This window comes from Stegodyphus dumicola, chromosome 8, assembly GCF_044657685.1.
Source record: "Stegodyphus dumicola isolate Sdum_Otavi_A_Nest chromosome 8, ASM4465768v1".
NCBI classification, from domain to species: domain Eukaryota; kingdom Metazoa; phylum Arthropoda; class Arachnida; order Araneae; family Eresidae; genus Stegodyphus; species Stegodyphus dumicola.
Genome location: NC_140775.1, coordinates 107,799,498 through 107,826,696, shown reverse-complemented (window position 1 = coordinate 107,826,696; position 27,199 = coordinate 107,799,498). Strand labels below are relative to the sequence as shown.

Here is a 27,199-nt window from a genome sequence, read left to right as displayed (position 1 = left end):
CTCATGCAGTTTGCCAGCCTTTTTTTTTTTTTTTTTTTTTTTTTTTGAAATTCTAACCTAGGCCAAATTACCAACATTTAGTATCTTATCTACTTGGCTAATGGTGGGCCTGTAGCGAAAAGTAGTTCAAAGTTATTGATAGAAGATAGTCATATTTTTTAATTTTTGTCTAATAGTTCTTGTTCTATTTAAAAAAATGTTCATGTGACAAAGCAAGTGTATAGAAGATTAAGACACAATAACACGCCGAATAAATACTAATTCAGAAGTCAAACAACAAAAATCAGCGTTATATTTACAAAATTTTCACAGGACTAGTTTCGATGGTTTTACCGAACAACCATCTTCAGCTGCAAAACCGCAAATGAACAAGATAGGAAATAATGATTAGATAAGATAAGAAAGCCTTGACAAGAATAAGCAAGTGGCGCCATCTGTTGGTGAAACCAGAACTAAAACATAATTTCTTTAAAGGCCGAAGGCAAATTTGGATTGGAATTAGGATCGCTAACTAGAACAGAAAGATTTTTATGAATGTGAAATGCCTCTAGAAAATCCAGTTCTCCAATGGAAGATGTTTTTTGAATAATTTTGGCAGCAGAAAAACTGAAAGTGTGGTTTTCGGACCAACAATGTTGAGGAACAGAAGACTTCTGTGTTTCCTTTTTTCTAACATATGCCTCATGTTCCTTGACGCGAAATTTTAAGGCTCTCTTAGTTTGGCCAATGTAAATTAATCCACACTGGCAAGGAATCCTATAAATACCCCAGGAATTCATATCCGGAATGGGGTCCTTGAGTATGGAAATTGGAATTTTATTGATGGGAGAATAAACAACCCGAAAGTTAAATTTCTGAAAAATATGTGCAACTTTATAGCTAATTGATGGAAAGAAGGGAATGACAACAGAATTTTTATAATCTCCTAAAACAAGAGTGTGCCTTTTAGTGTGTTGAGATGAGAATTTTTTAACTGCTTGATTAATAATGTTGGGTGGAAAGCCCCTGTCAATAGCTATTGCTTTTAAATACTTTAGTTCTTCATCAAGGGCTAGTTTGGAGGAGCAAACTTGAAGAGCACGGAAAACATTGGAATAAAATGAAGCTAACTTTTGTTTAGTCGGATGACATGATTTAAAGTGTGGTGGAAAGCAAACCGATGAAGGTTTACGGTAAACCGTAGTACTGAAGTTGGATGTGTTACGTGTGACCAGAATGTCGAGAAACGGAAGAGAATTGCAAGTCTCAAGTTCAAAAGTGAACTGAATAGCAGGATCAATAGAATTCATTGTTGAAAGAACTTTATTTAAATCATCTTTATTACCTTCAAACAGAGTAAAAGTATCGTCTACGTAGTGGAACCATGCCGGGAATTTTAAAGTTTCAAACAATTTTGATTCATAATAATGCATGTAGATATCAGCCAGGATGGGACTGAGGGGGGCTTCCCATGGCTAATCCCTCAGTTTGCTTGTAATATTTATTTTGGAAAACAAAATGTGTTTGTTTCAAACAGAGTTGAGTGAGAGAAATTAGCTCATCAATTTCGATGCAAGAGAAATGAAATTTGCAAAGTCTGGTTTCTAGACATCTTAATGCACCCTCCACTGGGACATTGGTGAATAATGATTTTACATCAAAAGAAACCATGAGTAAATTACTAGGAGAAATGTTTTTAACTTTTTTAAAAACTCTATTGAATTTTTTATGGTGTAAATGTTATTGTCTAATAGAGTTGAAAATCTAGAAACTAAATATTTAGCTAATGGATACGAGGCAGTACCTAAATTTGATACAATAGGTCGGAAAGGAATACCACTTTTATGAATTTTGGGAAGAGCATATAATCTGCCACAATTCGCAACAGATGGGATAAGTGAATGTTTTAAGTTGCCTGAAATGTATAGAAGATATTTACTGTACAGTTAGAACTCCATTTATTTGAACTCCCAGTAACAAAGGCCTACTAGTGGCTGAGTTGGTAAGACTGCTGAGCACTAGGAATTTAAATGAGGTTCAAATCCCAGTGAACAGACTGGCTTGGTAATGTGATATGAGCTAGTTTCCCTTAGTAGAAAGTCCTTCATGAAGCTATCTCACCTCCTAGGCAGATAGTTCTGGTTTCCTTTGCCAAAAGGAAATAAACCAAAACTCAGTAAGAAAATATTTCCATCTCAGTCACTTGACTTTTCTAGGCTAACTAAAATTAAATTTACTGTTACTCTATTTTATATGCATTTACACCTGGAACTATGTGTCATTGATTTCATGAGGTGAATGCTTTTGTCTTGTCAAAATATTAATTGTGCTATTTCACTAGCTGGAAATATTTGCTGCTGGTCTTGTGAATAAGCAATTCATTGGGGGGTATGCCCAATTTTATCTTGAATAATTCTTCCTCTTTCTTAAGTATGAAAAATCTCCATATGGCATTCATATGTGATAGAAAAAAGTCATAGCAAATCTTTTCTTCTCCACTTTGGCACTGCTGTCTGAGCACTCATTATAAATGTATAATTTTATGTTCTGTGTCTTGAATTTCTGAGGGATTAATTCTTAAATTATAAGGCTTTGTGTAACTGTATAGCTTAAAACCGTTACAAGTGTTGTAATAGATTAGTTTTTTTTTATGTACATTTACATTAATTGCAGTTATTTATATATCTTTTTAACATTTTGAAGATTTTGCAGGTGAACTCTTTCTTAGAGTGTTAAACTATAATTTAGAATTATCAAATTGCAAATTTAATATAACAACTCTTTAAAAATTCGTCTTTGAGGTTTTTATTTCATTTTTCAATAAAATTCTGCCTGCAGTAAACAGATGCCATTTCTAGAGACAGTGCATAAGGTCTTTAGTTTTTGTTCTGTTTTATAAAAGTGTATTGCTTTGTACAGAATAAATTAATCATTTAAAGTTTCATGTTATCTGTACTTCTTAACAGTATTTTATGACACACTATGCAACAAGTATATAAAAAAAACACTTGTTGCATAGTGTGTCATAAAATAGGTTTAGCATCCTCTGATTGGTCAGTTGCAAAATTTCTATTTCTTTTTTGCCCTTGTTATCTGCATCCAAAAATAATCCTAATTGTTTTGATTTAATTTTGTAGTAGCATAATAGACTGAAGTCATATCTGCTTTTAGTTTTGTTCAAACAATGGCATAATACTTTATTTTCTAAGTTTATACCATTTTATGTGTAAAACAAAATGCAGAGGTGAGCTTTTAAAACTGATATTCTTTTTGAGTTTTAATTTTATTCAACAATACAGATTTAATTTCATGAATTTGCAGCTGTTTATGTTTAATAAGTGTTTTTTAAATATTTATATAATTTTTTTTTATATTTATTTTTTTTAACTTTCATAACTTTTTATTGGGGATCTCTTAATTAAAATGTTTGACTGTAATCTGAATTGTTCAGATTGACAGTTTTATATATTTATTGGTCTATTTATATGATGTAAAAAATGTTATGTTCTCATATTTTTTAAAGTATATAGCCTATGAATATGTCTAAATTATTCAACTAATATTTCATCTAAGAAATTTCATGAAAATTGCTCTTGCATATTGTTTAATATGCATTTCAATATAGTCTTTCTTTTATAAAAACAGACTAAACAAGTATGGTTATGCTGTATCATTTCCCATTTTTATAAGGAATCAAGTGCTATCACTTGCATTAATGCATGTATGGCTTACAGAAAAATGTCATTATGTATTTATGTATATAAAAAAACTAGGTGAATCTGATTAACTATCCAGTTTATTGCAGATATTTGAAACTCTGGTTTTTTTTTTTTTTTTTTATATATATATATATTTATATTATCAGGATTTTCTAAAATTAGAGTTAAATGTAAAGAGTGGTAAAAAGTGTTATTCAGTTGTTGTCAAAGTGGTTCCTAAGTTGATTTTGAAATTGAAATATCGCCTGCAAATTTAGTGTGACACTTCCTTGCTAAATTTTGGCAGTGAAAGCATTTTCAAGCCTTTCTGGCTTAGGTGTTGCTATTTTTGCAGACAAGTGAAATTCTTCCTTCCTATTTCTTATATGATTTGGGGTACTTTGAGGATCAAAATGCAGAGTCTGACAGTCAATTTTTATGAATTTCTGATACAGCAAGTTTACCCAAACCAAATCTATACTATTAGTTTGAGAGAAGAATTAAGGGATATTTAAGAAAATATGATATAGGATTATTTAAAATTGTTGTTCCAAATTGAAATAAGTATGATCTTTTTTGTTAACAGTATGGTAATCTGATAAACATCAAGTGGCAATTGAAGCATCCGAGTATGAACATTTTATCAAAACACCTAATATAAATTTCTTAACAAAGTACTAATTTGGCATATGTGAAGGTTCATTCACAGTAAATATAGTCAAATGAATTTCCACTGCTGGTCTTCTTTGATTACAGAATTTTATACCCTCCTTCTTTTTCTTTTTATACATATTAAAATGGGCTCATTCCTGATTTTCCATCATTGTTATTTTTGTAGAGTTAATAACAAAGGATATGGTTAAGGAATATAGCAGAAATGTGACCTTAATTTTGATGATGTCTGTATAACTAAAGGAAGTCAAACAGAACACTTTTTAAATAAAATTAGGTAATTTATTTTCCACCTCTAATACTTCTCACTCCAGTTTTATAAATTTAAAAAGAAAAGCCATTTAAACTTAAATAAATCATTTTGAATAGCTTTGTATTATGCAGATTTTTTGAGGGGTGTTATTATGTATACATTGTATACTTTTTATTGTTAATAAATCTCAAGTTTTTTAAAATTTAAAAATTAGACCCCAGTACGCATGCAATCCAGCCTTGATATTTGAAATCTCACGGGAGGAGAAATCAAATTATGCAGTTTTTGAGGTAATTAGGTTTACTTTTATGATAAATTTTTGGAAACAGTGCATGCAAATTTTTGTATTGTTTGTACGCGAGGCTAACATTGATAAAAATATTTAATTTTATTAATGTTTTAAGTTTTTAAACTAAAAATACAAGTTTTATCAAAGATAAATCAAGTTATTTAGTGAAGCACATTATAGAAATGTAAGTAATTGCAGCACATTTTAGCAATCAATTTCGTAATTTTTCTAAAATAACCAATTTTCATAAAAATGGGGGGGGGGAGAGAAGGAAAGAAAAAAAAGAGAGAGACAAAAAAATTATAAATCTTTCTTGATTTGTATTCATTTTGTTACTCTGAATATCCAAGAAAGTTATCTTTGCTTTTTAGAACACAGAAGCAATCGATCAGCCACTTCCACCAACACAAAAATCTAAGCTATCAGTCCAGTGGGGACTGTCCAATATTTCCAGAAGAAATGAAGTAAATATTTCAACTGCTTATTCCTTGGTGTGACACAGGGAAAAAAATTCAAGATAACAAGGGATTACCAAAAAATTCTTCAAATTAACTGTAGGAAAATGCATTGATTTAAATGCTGAAAATGTAGGAAATAGGTTCCAGATTTCATGATTTGACTGTACTTGTAATTTAATTTTTTAAGCTACATATTTTAATTGAAAATGTCAAATTTTTTAATTACTTATATCTGTTTAAGATATAATGAAATAATCATTTGGAGTATTATATCTTAAACGCATATAAGCAGTTAGAAAATTTGACATTTTCGATTCAAAGTATGAAATTGTTTTCATTCTAAGAAAAGCAATCTTTTTTTAGGGTACTCCTCATGTTACTGAACATTTGATTGATTCCAAAAAGGCAGTTGACAAACAATTGAAAGTAGTGTGCGAAGATTTTATTTCACATACTGTTACATTGCTAATTGGTTCTCTGCAAGAATTTTTGGAAAAGGTATGCTGGTTTAAATATAATTATTTTGTATTTGCATTTTATGCCTTGTGTTATATATTTTTTATATTTCTTGATGATTTATTGTGATATTAAAAATATCTTTATGTGATATTTTCAGCAATTAGCATTTAATTTAGCAAAATTAAAAACAGCAAATGTCTGTCAGACATAAAATGTTTAAGAAAGTTTAAAATTATTCAGAAGTCTTTAATTATGGTAATAAATTTGTGAATAGGCTAGGCGTATTTTAAAATTAATCTAATTGCATTGCATTTATTGACACGGACTTCTTCCAATTATGGCCTTTTTTTTTTTTAAAGGGACATTAATTCTTATGATCTAAATCTTGATTTTCTGAGATTACAGAGCAGAAAACATGAAAAATCACTTAGGTCTTCACAAGGATTTATACCAGAAGCACATGCAGGGAACTTCCCCTGACTTAAAGAGTGATTGGGAAGAGAGAGAAGTGAGACCTAATTTTTCAAATCCAGATAGTGGCAAATTATTGTCTATCACATTTTAGTGCCTAAGTGGACCCACTTAATTTTTAAGAATATGAAACATTAGGAATGAACTGTGCTGTTGCTGGAATCCAAACCACAGATCTTTCAACTGCTAGCCAGTTGAAAGATCTGTGGTATCATAATATCAGAAAGGAAAGGTGATAATTCCAATTCCATGTATACTTAGTGTTGCATTCATTAGAGCGGAAGGAATTAATAATTGCAGCAACTATTTGGGATTACATGTTTTTCAGTCAGTCAGTGCATCTGCTTAATTAAATGCAGAACTGTTGCATAATGAAACTTCTGAAATTGTTATTTATACTGTTTTTGAAATAGTATTCATATTATTACAGATTAAAGGCTCAGAAAATATATGTAAATACAGTGTAAAAATTAATGAAATCTTATATGATCTTGCTAAATAGATAATTATGTATTTTAGTTTTTCCTCCTCCCAATTTAAATTTTAACTTAGAAGGTTCAGCATGTTTGTTCTTTTTGCAGGCTAAAATAATTGCACAAATGCAGAGTTCACCAAATTCGCAAGATATTAGCCTTAGTCAACAACCCTTTGCTTCAGCTGAAAAGGTATCACAACTCATTGCAGATAATATTCGGGATTTGAAATCCAAGTTGCCTTCCTTGCATAGGAGTATGTCTCTTTATTTAGCTAATCCTGACACTGAATATATATTACTTCGCCCTGTAAAGGTTAGTATTCGTGTTAACATTTTTAAAAATTATTATTTAATATTTTAATTAATGCAATGCATAATAAGCTTTTTTCATTTGAAAATAGATGTATGAATAAATGTTACACTTTTTTAAACTTAATTTTTAATTGCTTAATAAAGATTTTAAAATGTTCAGCATTTAAACTCAATAACTTAAAAACTGTTTTAAATGTTTTAAAGACATTTTTGTACCCTTTATATTATACTGAAAATTAATTCAGATAAATTGTAAAAATTAAGATGAGTTCTTATGTTTTCAGATAATTTATTTTTCTTTTCATAACTATAAAAAATGAAGTATCAGAGGCATTATTTATAATGAACCTGAAATACTGATTTTCTATTTTACTAATGTTTAATTTTCCTGCATGAAACACATCATTTTGAAATATGTTGAATATGAATCATATTTCAATTCTTTGAAAATATCATTGAAATAGCTTTCAGGAAACTTTTCCTATTTTCTAAAAACAGAATTTTTCAAAATATATTTTCAAAGAAATTCGGAATAAATACAATTATTTTCTCAATTTGAACTAGAAATAGAAATCTTTTTTTTTTTTTTTTTTTTTTTTTTTTTTTTCCCCTCTTCCCTGTCATCTTAATGCTTAGCAAAATCCCTAGGCAAATTAGCAGTTCAAGACATTAAGAAAAGTTGCTAAATTTTAGTATTTCCTTTTCCCTTTCTTTTACATTTTCTAATGTATGAAAATCCTTATTTATCTCAGACACAAATTGCAAATAAAATAAATTTAGTCAATACTATAAATAGGATTATTTCTAAATGAGATTTTATTTGTAGAGTAACATCATTAAAAGTGTAAAAATTTTTTAAAATCAAAGTTTCAAGAGCTTGAAGAAAAATTGCTTATGTAATTTCAGCAAGGAAGATCAGTAAATATTCTGATTAATAAGAGTATTTTGCATACAAAGATGAAATCTTAAATAAATTAAGATGAGTTTATTCCATCTAATGGATAAACGAATGTGCTCAAAAACCATACCAGCTTTGTTAGTTGATCCATAAACATCAAATGTAAAAGTGGAGTTGCCATGAAAGAAATGACCAGAAAATTAAAAATCTTCATCAATTACTTTTTTATCTCCACTGTGTGAGACCGTGTATTGGAAATTCTAAAGATATGCTCATTTTAAAATTATTTTGCAATATTGCTGTTGAATTTTTTGAATGTGAAATGCCTCTAGAAAATCCAGTTCACCAATGGAAGATGTTTTTTGAATAATTTTGGCAGCAGAAAAATTGAAAGTGTGTTTTTCGGACCAACAATGTTGAGCAACAGAAGACTTCTGTGTTTCCTTTACCTGTCGGGCCTGTCAAAAATAAAAACTGCGATCAAATCTTCACAAATCCTTTCAAGCAACTTAAAACATTCGCTTATCCCATCTGTTGCGAATTGTGCTAGATTATATGCTCTTCCCAAAATTCATAAAAGTGGTATTCCTTTCCGCCCTATTGTATCGAATTTAGGTACTGCCTCGTATCCATTAGCTAAATATTTAATTTCTAGATTTTCAACTCTATTAGACAATAACATTTACTCCATAAAAAATTCAATAGAGTTTGTAAAAAAGGTTAAAAGCATTTCTCCTAGAAATTTACTTTTATTTTTTTTTTTAATGTAAAATCATAATTCACCAATGTTTCAGTGGAGGGTGCATTAAGATGTCTAGAAACCAGACTTTGTGAATTTCATTTCTCTTGCATCGAAATTGATGAGCTAATTTCTTTCACTCAACTGTGTTTGAAGCAAAAGCATTTTGTTTTCCAAAACAAAATATTACAAGTAAACTGAAGGATTAGCCATGGGAAGCCCCCTCTGTCCCATCCTGGCTGATATCTACATACATTATTTTGAATAAAAATTGTTTGAAACTTTAAACTTCCCAGTATGGTTTCGCTACATAGACAATACTTTTACCCTGTTTAAAGGTAATAAAGATGATTTAAATAAATTTCTTTCAACAATGAATTCCATTGATCCTGCTATTCAGTTCACTTTTGATCTTGAGACTTCCAATTCTCTTCCGTTTCTCGACATTCTGGTCACACGTAACACACCCAAATTCAGTACTACGGTTTACTGTAAACCTTCATTGGTTTGCTTTCCACCCCACTTCAAATCATGTCATCCGACTAAACAAAAGTTAGCTTCATTTTATTCCTCTGTTTTCCATGCTCTTCAAGTTTGCTCCTCCAAACTATCCCTTGATGAAGAACTAAATTATTTAAAAGCTATAGCTACTGACAGGGGCTTTCCACCCAACATTATTAATCAAGCAGTTAAAAAATTCTCATCTCAACACACCAAAAGGCACACTCTCATTTTAGGAAATTATAAAAATTCTGTTGTCATTCCCTTCTTTCCATCAATCAGCTATAAAGTTGCACGTATTTTGCAGAAATTTAATTTTCAGGTCGTCTATTCTCCCATCAATAAAATTCCAATTTCCATACTGAAGGACCCCATTCCGGATATGAATTCCTGGGGTATTTACAGGATTCCTTGCCAGTGTGGTTTAATTTACATTGGCCAAACTAAGAGAGCCTTAAAATTTCACATTAAGGAACATGAAGCATATATTAGGAAAAAGGAAACACAGAAGTCTTCTGTTGCCCAACAATGTTGATCCGAAAATCACACTTTCAATTTTTTTGCAGCCAAAATTCAAAAAAACATCTTCCATTGGTGAACTGGATTTTCTAGAAGAATTTCACATTCAAAAAAATCTTTCTGTTCTAGTTAACGACCCTAATTCTAATCCATCTTTGCCTTCAGCCTTTAAAGAAATTATGTTTTAGTTCTGGTTTCATCAACAGATGGCGCCAGTAGCTTATCTCCTGTCCAAGCTTTCTTATCTTATCATTATATCTTACTTTGTTCATTTGTGCTTTTGCAGCTAAAGATGATGGTTCGGTAAAACAATCGAAATAAGTCCTGTGAAAATTTGAAAATATAACACTGATTTTTGTTGTTTGACTTCTAAATTAATATTTGTTCAGCATGTTATTGTATCTTAATGTTAGAGGCCTTTAAAAATAATAGTAACAAAGGAATTAATTATGTCAAGCATCATTACAAAGTGCTTTATAAAATAAGATTTCATAATAAAGAATATGCTTATGATGTTGAAGAAAATGGTTAAAAGACATTACAGAATAAAATAAATTTAAGTTCATCTTTTAATGATTTATAAATGTAAGTAGTGATATATCATGAAGGAAATCTTATTTTTAAATTTTTTCTGTGGAAATTTTGTTTCTGAAGGACTCACATCAACAAGATAATGAAAATTTGGTTGAAAATAAAAGCAAATATGAAAAACCAAAACATTTTCCCACTAATGAAGACCTGTTTATACTGCATGTTAATCAGTTTGGAAATGTTCTGTCATTACCTAGAAAATCAAGAAACTTTTATGACAGCTTGAATGGTAGCATTTGAAGTTTATTGAAAATATAAAGAAGTGGTTAATATTAAAAAAGGTTTTAAAATTAAATAGTGGTTGTTTTTTAATTAATAAATGAAAGTTTTAATTGATAAAAAATTTGCAAAAAAACGTGCTAAAAAAGAGGGAGACAGGCACTTTTCTTCTATTTTGTAGATTTAAATTTAAATCAAATGAACTAATTTCTAAAATAATTTAATTAAAAAATAAAAATAGATTTAATTTTAAAACAATAGTAAAATGATAAATTTAATATTATGTTGTTGGTATTAAGTGATCAGCTATGAATTATTTTAATATATTTAAATGTTTGACTGCATTTACAAGTTCATTATAGTTTGGACATTTTAAGGAAGAAAACAGTGTCTGATATTCAAGACAGTATATATTTACTTTATGAATTGCTTTATTTTCTTATAATAAGTATTTTGGGATTCCAGTGAATTTGGGATCCATATTTTTGGTTTTTAGTTACATTGTTTTTTAGTTTAGTTATTGATTTTTAGTTGAGACCTGGTGGTGCAGTGGCTAGCGCATCGCACAGCAGCACCATAGGTCAAGGGTTCGAGCTGCGGGCTGGGCGAGGTCGACTCAGCCTTTCATCCCTTGATTTCCATCCCTTGGGTCGATAAAATAAGTACCAAGTTCACTTGAGGACTAAACACTGGGTCCTGCGACAAGCTGACCACTTGTTCAATGCATATGCTTATGCACCCCAGGGCCCACGGTCAAGAAAGCAGATATTGGGGTACTGCAGGCCTTGGACAGAATTCGTACGGTCCTTAAAAATCCTTAGATTTTTTGGAATCGATTTTTGTTCTTTAAAAGTCCTTAATTTTGGTCAAAATCAACAGAAGGTCATTAATTTTAATCATCTAAAATTTCTGTTTGTTTTTATGACTGTCATTTTGAGTGTGAATTAGCATTTTGAAGAATATTTTTGGCGATTCACTGCCGTATATATGGCAATCGTTTGAATAGGTTAATGAGTTGTAATTTGTTTCTATTTCTAATATAAATGATGGGATACTCGAGTTTCTAAGCAAGAAGTGAAACATAAGCATTTTGAAATTCATTTATTCTAGTAAAGAGCTCTTAAACAACTTTTTGCTTTTGGGGATGTGAGTTCTTTTATTAAACTGTTCTAAATTTGGCGACTTTTCAACATTTTGGCGATTTTAAGATAAGTTTTTATAGAAACTTTTTAATTTCAAAATCTGAGAATTTTTCAACGATTTTTTTTAAAACATCGTGACATTGATAAATTTTATTAAAATAATGGTAGTATGTAGAAATTATATTTAAAAAATAACATTAAAATAAAACATTTTTATTTTTCACTGTCATATTATAAAATTTCATTTTGGCAACTTATACAATATTTTAAATCTGAAAAATAAACAAGGTATAATGCTATAAAGCACAATTTATGAAACAGCTCTTAGCAAAAGCAAAATTAGCTGTGTAATTAATTAAAAATGTCTTGTTTTTAATTTTTTCATAGTAAGAGTTTTTTCCATGTAATTATCTCAGAATATTCAAAATTCTCAGAATGTGCATCAGTTTTCTCTATAAAATTAATTTTATACTTTTTCCCTCCTACTTTTTTCCAAAATATTTCTGGCTTTTTTTCTGTTACAGAAATGATAGGGGTAATTTTTCTTTAGGATTTTAGACATTGCAGCTTGGAAAGTTTAGAAGGATTTGAAGGCAAGATTTATAGACCTAGATTCGAGAAATATGTGACAAAATGAAAAATGTCCCATGGTATCAACACGTAGTGGATGTATTTTACAGAAAGTTTGCAATGAATTTCTTAATTTTGGGTGAACATCTGGAAGTGCAATGAAAACATAATAGTATTTGAATGTATTACTTCTGATACTAGAATCTTAACATGTTTATCTTCTCTTTATTTTCTCTACTTTTCATTAGACAGAAGCATGGAAAATATCAAAAATGCTTCTGATCTTATCACATGGGCAGGCATTATAGAAAGGGATTTTTTTATTAATAAAGAAATTGAAAACTTACAGTTTAAAAGATTCATCTAATATTTCTTAATACATCATACACATAGCTAGCAATAGGCATTTTACCACCTGATGCAATCTCTGTGGATCCTAAATTCTGCTGCCTACTGCCTTTCTAAATTCTGCTTCCAATGCTTGCTTTAAATTCTAAAAGTTTTGCCATTTCTAGATTTTGTTGTTTGGTGTGTTACTAAATTCTAGAAATTCTGCCACATTAGCTCTGTAATCGTCCTTTACTATATATATTTCATATTGCTTCTGAATGTTCATATTACTAAAGAAATAAAATTAGCCATTTTTTCTGTACTTTCTAAATGCATTTAGTGTTTTTAGAATAACGGAAATCCTTAATTAAATCCAAAAATTCTAAAATGAAAAGGAAAGGTATTGAAGAAAGAAACTGAGTACATAAAGGAAATTATTCTTCAAAGATATGTGCAGTTATTATTATGTAAATTACCCAGTTGTTTGATTTCAACCTTTATTATAATTTCCAATTTCTATTTCCTCATATGATACAGTTATTGAGCCAGATTAAATTACTATTAAATTGTATAATCTTTGACCACTAGTCCACATTATTAGTTTGAATTCGACTGATCTTGTTTAATTACGTCACCGTGAGCTGTAATTGATTTTGTTAGCATCAGAACATGCCTTTATGTTCTAAGTTCTTTTTAAATAAGAGGCGTATTTAAACCTTTGTCTGATATTGTAGTTAATTTTAGGCATAGCGATAATATGCTTCACGTCTGTCGGGAGTTTTGGACTGTTTAACTTTTACCAGATCAATTAACCCTCATAGGTACATTATGGAGAGATTGATAAGTTAGGAGATGAAGCACACAGAAACTAGTGAGAGCATTGGTTTGCATATTGAGACTAATCTCTAATTGTTAGAAAAGATGCTCAAAAGAGAAGGAAATCGATATAAACATTCAAATATGACCAACTATCATAAGTGTAAAATATTTCATGCTACTTGATAAATTTGCATAGTTTATTTTATTCTAAAACTTATTAACAATTATGTTAATTAATTCATGTTTAGTAATAATGCATACTACTAAGGGATCTATTTTATTTTTAGGATGGTATTATAAAAGTGAAATTCAGGTATAGATAATATTTTCAATTGAATTTATTCAGTTCCCGTTTGCTCATAGGTCCTTAATTTTCATTAATGGTCCTTAAAAGTCCTTAATTTCCGTGTGCAGAAATGTGTACGAACCCTGTTGGACCATTAGGGCTGTCTTAGGCCCATTGGGTTTATTTTATTTTTATTTATTTATTTTTATTAATTGGTTTTTAGTTACATATTTAGTTCAATTTTTAGTTTAAGCTAGTTGTTTTCAATTTATTCATAAAAATAATTGTGGTTTTCCATCTTTGTGTATCCTGATTGCTGTAATTTGAGCTGAGTGGTATTTATAGCTCGGTTTACAATGACATTTAAGAAATCAGCTATATGCATGTTCTTCCCCTTTCTCCTGGAAGGAATGGGAACTTTTATGGTTTAAATAAAATTTTCATATATAAAAGTAATTTTGGTAACACAGTTTGCTTATTGTTATAGCCAGAGCTGAATCTAATGTTCGGGTAAACTCTTCTACATAATATAAAATTCTCAATAATAAGGTTCTGAGAAAATAGTGCAAAGTTGCTAACCTGTCTGTATACTACTCTGACCATATTCTTGATGCTTCTGTCATCTGTCATCTTGTTGCTTCTGTCCTCGGTAACTTAAATCTGATGCCATTGTTGTATTCTTTAATAAACTAAATTCTAGGATTACTGTAAGGTTACAAATATATAGTTGTTTATAGGGGGAAATTCAAATTCACAAAAGCTATACTTCATATTTCTTCTAAAACTGGCAACTTTTTTTTTAATTCAGTTTTTTTTTATTACTATTATTAATTTTCTTGTTTATGTTACAGAAGATAAGATGGAATATAATTTTTATGCCTTTTAACAATGAATCTTATGAAAAACATTAGAAAAATAGGTTTTGTTCCTGTAAATACTGAGACCAGATATATATTTTTAACTGTAAAGTTTTCCAAAGTAAGCTGCAGAATGTAATGAAAGTAGTGTCAGCTCTGTGAGTAAAGAAGATTCTCAATAAGAAAAGGATATGCAGCAGTTAGTAAATAAGCAAAAATTCCTTATAGTGATGAGGAAATAGGTGCTTTATGAATATGCTTTCTTTCAAGTAATTTTTCAAACTATTTAAATTTGAGATTTTTTTAGAACAAACTAATCAACTAAAAAAGGAAATTGCTCATTTTAGCAAATTATGATTCAGCGGCATTCATTGTTGAATCTGGCCTGATCCCTTTAGGGTAAAAATGTTCGTTGATCATTTCTGTGAGTTAAGCATGTTGGTATGGAATTTTTCTCTTTTAAATAATGAAAATATGGTATTTATTTTACCAAACTTCATTTTTATTGTATGGAGTTCTCATAAAATTAGATTGTTTTTATATAACCCTTTTAATATAACCCTGTGTCAAAAATGTTTTCATAAAATTTCCCCCCTTATTTCAAGGAACTTTTTAATTGGCGAGGGCATATTATATATTATCTAAATCAGTATTTAATGAAATGCAGTTTTTCTCATGCTTGAATACCTTATGTACCATGATTGAAACACAGTAATATCGATGATTATTTCTGATGCACGGTGGCATAACTTTTGAAATTAATGTGTTCATAAATACTTATAAGTTTATTTTATCTAGACCCAAATTCAGAACTGCTTTGAACAAGTTTTACAGCTAATTCGAATGAACTATACAGAAGAAGAACAAGTAATCATTGCATGTCCTTCTTTAGAACAAGTAGGTAGCATTTCTTTAGTGTAATTAAGGTTTTGATTTGTGATCCATAATTAAAATATATATGTTTTATCACTAATATTTATTATGTATGTTTTATCAGTAATTTACATCCGTACAGTAACTGTTAGGTTCACTTACACTCATGTCCAGATTTATATTTACATGTCCAAAAATGATGATATTCCTTGAAATATCAAATCGATGCAACACTATTTTTTGCAGAGAACTTGTGAAAGACAAGTCTAACCAGTAGTATTCAATCAGTCCATTTCTAATATGCTAATCAAAGCATTATGTCATTTGACAGTGAATCAAAAATGAATGTCTGAGGGAAATTTCTGTAATACAGTCAAAAGTCGTTAATCCGGACTCATCGGGACTTCGGCGATTCCGGATTATCAATTTTTCTGGATTATAGATCATCAGTTTAAATCTGGTAAGATGGCATGCAGAAATTATAAAATTAAAAATATGAAACTGTAATTTATGAAATAAAGAACAATTATGATCTAAAGAGTATCAAAATTTACAAAAAAAAAAAAAAAAAAAGCTTAATATTTAGTTGTTTACTTTATTAAACATTTCTTTCAATGTAAGTTGTTTAAGTTGATTTGTTTTTTATGTGATAATACATTCTCTTTAATTCTATAAACAGACATAATTTCTTGTTCAGTTACAACATTCCGCCTGTTCAAGTCCTATAATTGCTGTGTCAAGAATACCGATTAATTTGTCAATCGAAATTTTTTCGTTTTCAATAACCTCTGTCACTTTCTTCGCTATCGGAAGCGAATTATAATGATGAGGAATTTGATTTAAATCATATTAAAGACAGAGTACATTGAGATGAAATACTACATTTAGTAAGGAATTGTAAGCCAAATAAAATAAAAACATCTGCCCTGAAGGGATAGTGCTGACAGTTCAACTTCCAATTCATTGCGCGCCGCCGCGGCGTTAAAGATAAATAAAGTTTAGATAAACAAAGGATATGCCTTTATCCATTTTTTGCAGCAATTCCACTTTTTGTTTAATAGATTTCGAAACATACTTTCGCTTTGTAGATCCTTTGCATATTAGTAAATATATATATATTAGTAAATATATATCAGAAATTCTATTTGACATAATCAAAAGTTCAAGCTTACTTTTATAAAATTGCTCTAACAGTCTGCAAAAAATAATAAGCCGAATCCAATTCGAAGATTAAGGAACTACGTAATCTGCAACATTAACTGAATTAGATAATTTTAGCTTAGGTTATAGCGTCCGTTATACATTAAACGCGCATTCGTAAACGTATTTTGTACACGCATATTCGCAGCCATAAAGGTCTTACGCGCATGCGTCAAAAAAGTTTGTAGCTTTGAGGTCCGGATTATGGGTGTCCGAATTAACGACTTTTGACTCTACAGCATTTGATTTCAATGTATAAGGAATGGTTCAAAATGGTTTGCTATACCTTGAAAGTATCATTTGGAAGAATCTGTGAAATGGCGAATAATTGGCCATTTAGAAGTAAGGTAGACTATCATAGAAGCAATGAGATGTATGAATATTTCAAGACAGACATATTGTACACTATGGAAATAATTTCATAACTTTGAAATTGTTGTAAAACCTGAACCTGTAAATGAATAATTGCTTCTCAAGATCGATATTTGGCTATAAATGCGTGTTGTAAGAGGAAGTCTACTGCTCGGCAGTTAAGTTTGGAGCTTGTAGCTGCCATTACCAATCTGTTGTATATATTTCGTTCTTTAACACTATCATTTCAATAAAAGTACAAACTTTCAAAAAGAAGTTTAAACTGGAGTAAATAGCAGTGGTTTCATGTTCTTTTTGCTGATGATTCAAGGTTTAATTTAATATCTAAATCTTAATGTGTTTACATCTGGTGAGGGTCAGGAGCATGAAATCTGTAATGCAATTGTTCTGTTATTAGAGGGGAATAATGATTGGATGATGTATGCCCCTACATATTTTCAACAGCAGATCTATGACCAGCCAGAGATATCGGAAAAGCAGTTGCACGGAGACATCCTCCTGCTAGAGATTTAAATGCTCTGAAAACCACATTGTTAGGGGAGTGACATTTATTTCCTCACACTGTGGTTAACAGCAGTATTGCCATCATGAAAACACATTGTGATATGCATGTACAAGTCAGGAAAGATTACATTGCATTATTTAATTCATATTAATTTTTTTCTTATTTTTTTTAAACTCCTTGTAACATATTGTTATTATTATTATTGTTGTTGTTTCTTGCTACAATTTTATATCATACGCAGGGCTCTTAATTTTTTCCCTTTGTATTTATATGTTATGATGTTATGTATAATTCCATGCAAATTCATAAAATATCCCTTAAGTACAAACGTTCATTTTCTATTACGCAAACACAGAGGAGGGGTCTCTCAGACCGCGCTCTGTTTTATGCATTTAAAAAATATAAAATTTTAAAAGAATGTACTATTTTTATTATATAAGCATTAATACACTTTGCTTGTTATAGTGAAGCAATTAATTTTTTTAAACTCTAAAATTAATGCATTAAAAATTAATTTTTAAATCACATGTATGTGATTTAAATTAATTTTTAAATCATGTACATGATTAAATACAGAACACTTAATCAAATAAATAAAATAAACATTACTTAAAATAATGCAAATTAATAATGCAATAATTGCAAATGTATACAAACTAAACTATTTAATAAGCTTTCCATCTACAGAATCTGGATTACATAAAATAATACAAAAAAGTATAATATATAAAGAATATTAAAAAACTGCAGCACATTATTTTAAGCATTTTCAACACAATTTTCGCAAATTCTCATGGCACATTCATTATATATTGGATGCTTGAAGCTAAAACATAGATAGGTAGTTTTCCTTCTCAGTCTAGGAGGGACAAAAAAAAAGCATGTTTTTTGCTTTTCCGGGATATCAGTTACATCTGTGCAAGAATAGATCCCACTGGAAACTCCTAGCACTATCTGAATGCTCATTATTATATCTCGGCTGACATTTGGTTTCTGAAGGCTCCATTCCGTATGTGGTTTCACTAATTCTGATGATAAAATCATCAAAAAAATTTATTTTTTTCAATTTGGCACTATCTCTTAATGACTGATATATTAAATGTGCATTAATTCCACTTACATCAAGTAACCTAATATGGCTATTGGCCATCGCCTTGTTCTTCGGCTTGTAGAAAGTTAAGAACATTTTTCCCTGACCCTCACCAGATCATCTACACCTTCTTTAGTCACATCGTAAAATGTTATTATATCTTGTTTTTCAGTTTCAAGATCTTCCGATTTTTAATGATGCATTGAAGAAAGGAGAATAGCACTTTTTAATTTTTGAGGCACATATGAAACGAGTGTCATTTTGTCTGTGAATGCATAAAGAGAAGATCCTTTACTTTTTATTTTATTTGAAAAAAATTCACCTGTTATTTCACTCTTTTTTTTTTTTTTTTTTTTTTTTTTTTTTTTTTCCATAGTACCGACATATGTCAAACCTCTAGAGTTAAGTTCTTGTACAAATTCAACACTCAAGTAGTAATAAAGCCATCTCCCCTTCATGCCAGAAAAAAGTAACATAAATGCAGAGGTGAGGTCTATATGACCACAGCCCAATTTAAAAAATTATTTAGGAAAAAAACTAATGGATTGAGTTTAATAAAAATTTAGGAATAGTTATATTTTATGTCAACTTGAAAGTACTGAAATGGAGAAGAATAACTATATAACTTATAAGCAGTTTCACAGTTCTAAAATATTGACACGGTCATATAGACCCCTCCTCTATGTTTGAGGGTTAAAGTTCAGAGTTTCTGGGAAATCTGTGATTTCATGCATGTAAAGATAATTTTGGACTTGAGTATAATAAGACTTGTGCTAGGAAAGTGCAAAGAAAATTGATTCAAGTTCAAAGCCACTCATTTATTGTCTCAATGTAGCTTTCTCTTTTTAAAGTAACTTCAAATAATAATAATGTATTTAATATAAATAGGCTATTATTATTTTTTTAATTGCCCAACCGTGCTACAAAGACTTAATTGTCCAACCGTGCTTAGTGTCCTTAAATGCCTTGCTAGGGCAAGGTGGCGTTGCACTGGACAAACTCTGCTCCAAACTTATCATTCGTTTATCCTCCCCCTTCTGACTTACAGCTGTGAACCACTTGTTGTGGCTGGGGAAAATGTACTCTAGAAAAATCCAAATTCACTGCTTACATATTGTGCCTGGTGCCATAAAGACCACCCCAATAAACACCATTCTTATGTTAACTGGTGATAAACCCTTAAGAACTGTAACTCAAGAGAAGGCCTTAATTCTCTAGGAAAAGATCATTTCACTTTGGAATGAAGAGTTCCTGGATGTCTTTCACTTTGGAATGAAGTCAATCAACATCTGACTAGAAATGAAAAGACCCAGATGGGCTTTCTACAGGGAGTTTTTCAGTTAAAAAATTCACTTGGTTTAATGAATGAACTAGAATTACTTGTTCCACTACAAAATCCAATGCATTTGAAATCTTTATGGATTAATCTTGACATGGGTCAAAAAGTAACCAAAAGTAATACGGATCCCTCTATTTTGAAAGCCCTAGCTCTCAAAATATTAAACATTTTTTACCCTGAACAGAGTGGCTTTGGATCTTTGCTGAAGAATCCCTCCTGTCTGATGGCCCTAATGCAGGTGCAGTAGTTTTCTCTGGAATTTTCTCTTTCTACATCCCTGTGGGCCAAGGTTCTGCATTTGATGGTGAAATTGCTGCAATTCGCACAGCTGCATACCAGCTACCATGCCACTTGGAAAATTTCACAAGAGCTATTATCTTCACTGATTCCCGAGCTGCTCTGTTGGCTATCATTTCAGATAAAAATCCCATATCACAGGACATATTGGATTTTCAACATTATCTAAAAAACCTGGCATCATTTGAGAAAACTATAGTCCTCCATTGGATTCTTGCCCACTGTGGGGTTCCAGGTAACGAGAAAGCCGACTTCCTGGCAAAAAAGAGTGCTTTAATCATGCAGAATGTTTCTCGTCCTATGCCTTTCCATATTGTTAGTGATCTTATTAAAAGATCTTTCAAATTTCGTGCTCAGGAAGATCTTTATCATCATATTTTAATAAGTCTTTGAAGAATGCAATCCCGAATTTGTGTAATGGTCCAAGGTGTAGAGCGGTCGCTGAATTAAGCCTTGCCACCAGACATGACTGCCTACGATATCATCTCCATAGATTCAAAATTGTTTCTTCTCCGATATGCACTCTGTGCAGCTCTGGAGAGGTCATGGACACCGCACGTCTTCTCCACTGTCCACTGTCCTGCTCTGCGCAAGGCATTTCTCACCGAGTGTTACTGGAAGGCAAGAGATATGTTAGATTAATGGACTTGGCTGTAACTGTTCACAATCTGCTATTGAAAATATTTTTTTTTTAAATTTTAATGTAGTAGTCTAGTTATATATATGTGACTTTTCATTTAAAAAAATTTATTTAAGCAAATTGCATTTTAAAATCCAGAGGGCGAGTAATCTAGAGAACAAGTTTTAAAATAAATTCGATGTTTTAAGCAAATTGTATTTTAAAATCATCATGTTATTTTCATATAACATTTTTCAGTTAAAGCTATTGAACCATGTTTATTTTAAAATAATAATTTATAATAATAATACATGTTTGGTGTGGAATTGTGAAAAATTGGGTACTTTTCTGTTGAGCTTGGTTAAAATTGTTTTTGAAATATGAATGTCTTTGATATATTTGAAAAACGAAACTCTGAAAATCTATGTAAAATTTGTGTGGTTTGTGGTAAGGAACTCTCAGACATTTTAATCAAATCTGACTGAAGTTTGGACATTAAGTCAAAACTGAATGCAGCAAAAAAAAAAAAAAAAAAAGTCACTACTAAAGCTGAGGGCATTTGGCCAATGACAAATGATTGAGCATGGGCCCTCATCTGACATGATCATAAGCCATTCATAATTTTGGCATGGGTTAGCAATAACAACAATACCAACATTGATCTTTTTAAATGGATACTTAAAAACATATGTGCAACAGAAGGATCATCAATTTCTGTAAAGTTAATAGTAAGAGAAAATAATTTGATTGCTTGAAAGGGATAAAATTATGAATTAAAAAGTTCTTTGGTTAAGGAATTAAGAAGAATTCACTGCATCTGCAGGTGAAAATAACATCAAATCCATTTATTTGCTGTTTCTTCAACAGTGTGTGTTGTTGTCAAATAAAAAATTAGTTTAAGTATAACAATAATGTGTTTTAATGAGCAATAATAGAATAAATTGAAAGAAATTTGGATTAATTCTTTGATACAAATAGTATATAAGGCAGAAATAGCTTATTATAATTATTATAGTTAATTATAATAATCAGTATTATCATTTATAACAGATGAGCTGTTCTTGTTAATAGCTTGATAGAAAATTGTGTAAAATATGTTAATAATGAGCCATCAAATTGGTAAATTGTTATTTTGTTGTTGAACAGAATGCATATTTTGCTTTCATATATTTCTTAGTTGTAATATACCTTAGAGAAAAAGAAAAAAAGAAAAGAAAGAAAGAATCACCATATGCTTAAAAACAAATCTTTTTTCAAGAAGATCCTGATCTAGTGTTAATTTTTTTTTTCTGTCTAAGCATTTGTGATAAATTAAAAATTTTTCTGTTAGAGAGAAACATTTTATGTTTTGAGAAGGAATCTTACAAGAAAGTGTGATATCTCAGACTTTTTGTATAATTATCTGAATGGATGTAATTATAAGTAATTATGCAAGAACTGTAGGGGTTTTGTAATTAATGAAGATTCTGAGTAAAAATTTGCTGTGAACCTATTCAGCTTTATAATAAGAGAGAAATTATGTTGAAGCATAACTGTAAAGTTTTATCAAGTAATAAACAGATAAGTTTTAGTAGTTATTTTAAATTACAATTGAATTATTTGTGCTCTGTTATAAAGATGTAATTTTGATTATAGTTTTGATACCTACATATTATCCTGCCAACCATTGGCTGAAATTTGAACAATGGTCACCAATTGCCAATATTACTATGGAATTTTAAAGGAAGTAGTCATTCATAATTGGTGCTAAATTGCACTACTTGGCAAGTTGACAGGATAATATGTTAAGTACCATAGTTTTTCTTCTTTTTAATTTTAACATTTTATTTTATTTCACAGCTGAGCATTTTACTGTCACCCAGTGCTTCAAAATGCTGAACAAAAGAAAACTCCTGACAATTTAAAGCTTACTTCATGTATTTTGTTTAATATAACAAATGGGAATATCTTTGCTAAGATTGTTGTTTACACTATGTCAGTGCTTCTCAAATTTCAGCTGTCTTAACTGCATACATGTAGTTAGATACGGTAAATAAAAATTAATAGAAAAAAGAACAAGGTATTAATTAATAATAATTAACATATGTAACTGTTAACTGATAATTATATAATGAAAAGATTATTTTAGAATTTTTCATAACGCTTAAAAAACTATTTTGTGTCCTACTTTGGGAATCACTGCACTATATGATATCTGAAGCCTGTTGAAATTTATAGATGATTGTTTACTAAACTTGTGTAAATATATTACCTGATTTTTAATTCTCTGATAATTAGATCTACAAATGTCATTTAAGACTTAATTTGTCATATCAATGTTATTTCATAAAATTATTTATTTAATAGCAAATTTTCATTTTTCATGTTAATGATAAAATTAAGATTTTTATGTCATTATGACTCTCTTGCACATGATATGAAAGTATATTTTCTTGAGGGAATTTATATCTAATCTCTATATAATTTGTATAAATTTTGTATATAATATACGTGCTTTGTGTTTTTTGTGATTTTTATTTAACTCATACTTTTAGAAACTGTGTTCATTACACTGAAAACTTTCATCTACTATTAAAATGTATAAGAAAATGCACTATTTTATGAATGCAATAAAAATAGCACTGTATCCAATCATCTCCTTAACACAAGTATCCAAATCATCTCCTTAACACTTTAACCGATCAAACCATACATATATGTCTGAAAATATTTTACTGACATTTCTAAATAATTATGTGTACATGCAGGACTCAAAATAATTTTAAAAATATAGTAGTGAAAAAAGTTCTGATTGGCACTTCCAATTTCCCCCACCTCCACAAATGATAAAAACTTACCCGTACTAGTCATTGCAGTGCTATTAATATTTACACAGTCTCTCAGCTGCATTGTCTTTATCCAACTTATGCTTCAGACACTCTTCAATTGCCCTGCTAATGTGTCTTGATGTTTACTTCCAAAAAACCAAGTTGCGGAAAAGTGAAGGTCCATTGAATATAATCATCTTCAATGTACATCATGTTGCCTGCACATGTTCTGAGATCAGTCTTAATGAGATTAATTTGGCTAAACTACTCTTTCATAAGAAGCTGTGGAAGATGGCAAAATTACGACTATTGATGAAACTAGCTGAGAAGAAGAAATCTCTCTTTGTGTGAATCTGCTTTAGAAAGCCATTTGTGTATTGCTGCAGCCTGTGCTAAAACTTAAACTCATACCATTCATCATATAAAGATATCAAGTTTTGCTCTTTGAAACTGGTTTTGAAATGTCAGCTTTCCTTCAAAGTGTCAATTTCGTCTTTTTCGTAAATTTCCAAATTGTCACGAGGCCACATGAAATAGCCAAAAAAAGCACTTTCCTTTACAACACTCACATCCCATTGTAGAAAACTTTTCTTAAGGTACTTTATTACATGTGAAATTATTTTCTTCTTGTCTGAATTAAATATTTGATGATAATATTGTAAGCTGAATTCTCCTAAACTTCCCACTTATAGTAGTTGACCTGGGAAAACTCGTATTTATATGTGTCTGGTTTAGACTCCAAGTCAATCAGCTCTGAGATTGCCCTAATAATATGAACCTCTGTCGTGCTTAACCCTACCCTGCATGATCTCTGCTTGAAATATCAGAGAAAGTTCTTTAGATACGGAAAGAAAATATAATGAGAAATGTAAAGTTAAGACAAGTCAAAAGTTTCCATTTGTTTAAACTGTGCTCAGGCCACAGAAATATCCTTTTCCTTTTCATTTGTCACATCTGAATGAATGTACAACTATTACATCATAATTGTTTAACACAGCAAGATGGGCACTAGTTTTACTTGATACTCATCAAATTTGTTTTGTGTTTTGTCACATAATACATCTATGTATTTTGTGATACACATCTGTGTGTGTACCTGTTTCTGTCATTATAATACTCAATTTCTATACTATATTTAGATGCTTGTATTTAATAAGCTATGCGTACAGAGGGTATTCACACGTTTTGCAAAGATTTATATATAAACAAACCTTAGGATTTTATTTTCTAATATGTTCAGTATGATAGCCCTTTTGTTAAACTATCATATTACATCTTGATTTCCAAGATAAAGGTCCTTTTCTTGAAACATCAGGGTTGATTTTATTCTACTCGTTCTTCACAATCTCCCAGAGTCCATCTAATGTTTTCGGATGCCGCTTATAAAGAACTCGATTTAAAAGTCCAAATGCACAGTAATCCATAGAACACATCAGGGGACTTGCATGGGATGCAGTTAAAAGGAATAGCTTCAATTTCAGTTTCAGTTCTCATTTTTTCAAAAAATAGAGCATTAGATTTAGAGGTATGGCTTGGAACCTTATCCACACATGTTAGGATAAACAGAATTCCTTCTTTAAAAATAGGTGTTAAAACATATTTCTGGTAGTAATCAAAATTAATTTTGACAATTTTTTTCTACTTTCCTTATTTTAATTTTTCCGTTGCAAAAGAATCCAGTAATAACCATAAAACTTTTAGAAAAAACTTTCCTTGTTTTCTCTGAACGAACATATGGAGTCTTTCTCTCCTCTTTTCTGATAGTAAATTAACCTTTTTCTATTGTAATCAGCTAAGTATATCCAAACCCATCAATTGCAACTATATTGTTGCATGCGTACGAGTTCATAATAGATTGAATGATTAATTCTAATGAAAAGTTAATAAAATTTATTCTTATCACAAGAAATAAAACAAAACGCTGAAATTTTTCCTCACAAATATTCATACAGTATCACACAGTAGTTATATTTTAAACTACCAAAACGTTAAATAGAACACAATTCAAATGCAGAGAAAGCTAATCCAATCTCACCACAAATTCGCTACAGTCAACAACAGCAAATAAGTAAATAGCTGAACTGAGACTTTTTTCCTCCAGCTTTTATAAGCTTTTTAATCAATCACGAGAAGCTTCTTGAGGTTTCTGGAAAGCAAAAGAGTATAACTACAGTTACATCTAACATACAATTGCATTATTTCAATGTAAATATAAATTACGAGATATCTATTTGTTCGGTTTAATACAGCGCCCTCTAGGATCAGTGCCCTCTTGTGAGAGGAGCCAAATTTAGTTGAGTTGGCTGTTGAAGAAGGTATGCAGACAAGCGTCTAGGTACAGCAGGATCACAGCGGGGCGCGCATGTGCAATATGATCTGCGACCAATATGAGGGTTGTACCACTTTGGCGATGATTTTGTTCATCTCCACAGAAGTCACAAAGTGGTATATTGGTGGTAAATTTCGCGTATATCATAGAAAAAGAATGAACTTAAAACATCTGAAGTTAAAAGTAAACTGAAGTCAGAGCAAGACTATTCCTCAACAATATTAAAAATTGCATCTTTGCAAAGGGGTTAAACATAAAATCTAAACAATTCAAAACAAAAAATGATCATAGTAATACAAACTCAAAAACTAAAAATGAAAAAAGGGAAAATATATACAAGATAATAATAATATAAATATTAATCTTTCTTTATTGAAACTCCAATTCGGAACTCATCAGGACAATTTTTGTCTTGTCATCAACTATCTGTCAATTTTTTCTGATATTAATATAAATTTTTCTTTCTCATAATTTGATTTCTTTGGATTTCATTTTTGAAAAAAAAATAAAATAAAAATATTGTGTTATTTTATAGGAAAAGTAGCACAAGAGTTGCCTTTCTCCTTTCTTAATTAAAAAGATTTATTTTCAGCTGCGGCTTCATTCATAATTTCTTCTCTAATCCGTTTTATTTCATATTTTCCTGCTCTAATTAATAGCATTCTTTACATTGCTTAATATTTATATAATGATCTAATTTTAGGAGTTATATTCTGCAAGCATCATAAACCTCTTTACATATGTGATTTGGAGAGGGTGGGAAAATTTGAGTTTTCTCTTTTGATGTGTATAAAAGCAATTTAAAATGAAACAAATCCTGTTGAAAATAGTAAATATTATTAACAGGTAAACAATTGGGAATGGTTTTGTATTTGAGATAAAGCATAGATAATTGTAACAGTAGTACAGAAATCTTCTGATACAAAAGTTTTCTCAAGAGCTTTGTGATAATACACAGGAAGCTGTATCAGATTTGATCGTTATGAATTGCACACATATGAGTGAAAAATAATGTGTATTACAGTTACATATTTCTTAAAATCATTTTGAATTATTTACTGTTTCCCACATTTAAACATGTAAATCAGAATTATAAATAGAATATGTAATTGTATGTGCATCATTTATAAAAATGTAAAATCACACGAGGAAAAAAATCCTTAAGTGTGCTAGAGCTACATTGGTATGGGTTGAATATAAAAGCTCATTATGTACTACATGTTATATACAT

At 30.1% G+C, this 27,199-nt stretch overlaps 1 protein-coding gene across 1 annotated transcript in view; it reads left to right on the top strand.

The window, feature by feature from the left end:
• Cog3 (conserved oligomeric Golgi complex subunit 3) overlaps positions 1-23,334 on the top strand; it is a 103,843-nt gene extending 80,509 nt beyond the window's left edge. Inside the window, exons 12-15 of the mRNA XM_085823012.1 lie at positions 5,713-5,847; positions 6,861-7,067; positions 15,336-15,434; positions 22,672-23,334. Coding sequence (XP_085679138.1) covers positions 5,713-5,847; positions 6,861-7,067; positions 15,336-15,434; positions 22,672-22,710 — 480 coding nt within the window. The 3' untranslated portion in view covers positions 22,711-23,334. The remainder of the gene's footprint in view (positions 1-5,712; positions 5,848-6,860; positions 7,068-15,335; positions 15,435-22,671) is intronic.
• Positions 23,335-27,199: the final 3,865 nt, after the last annotated feature.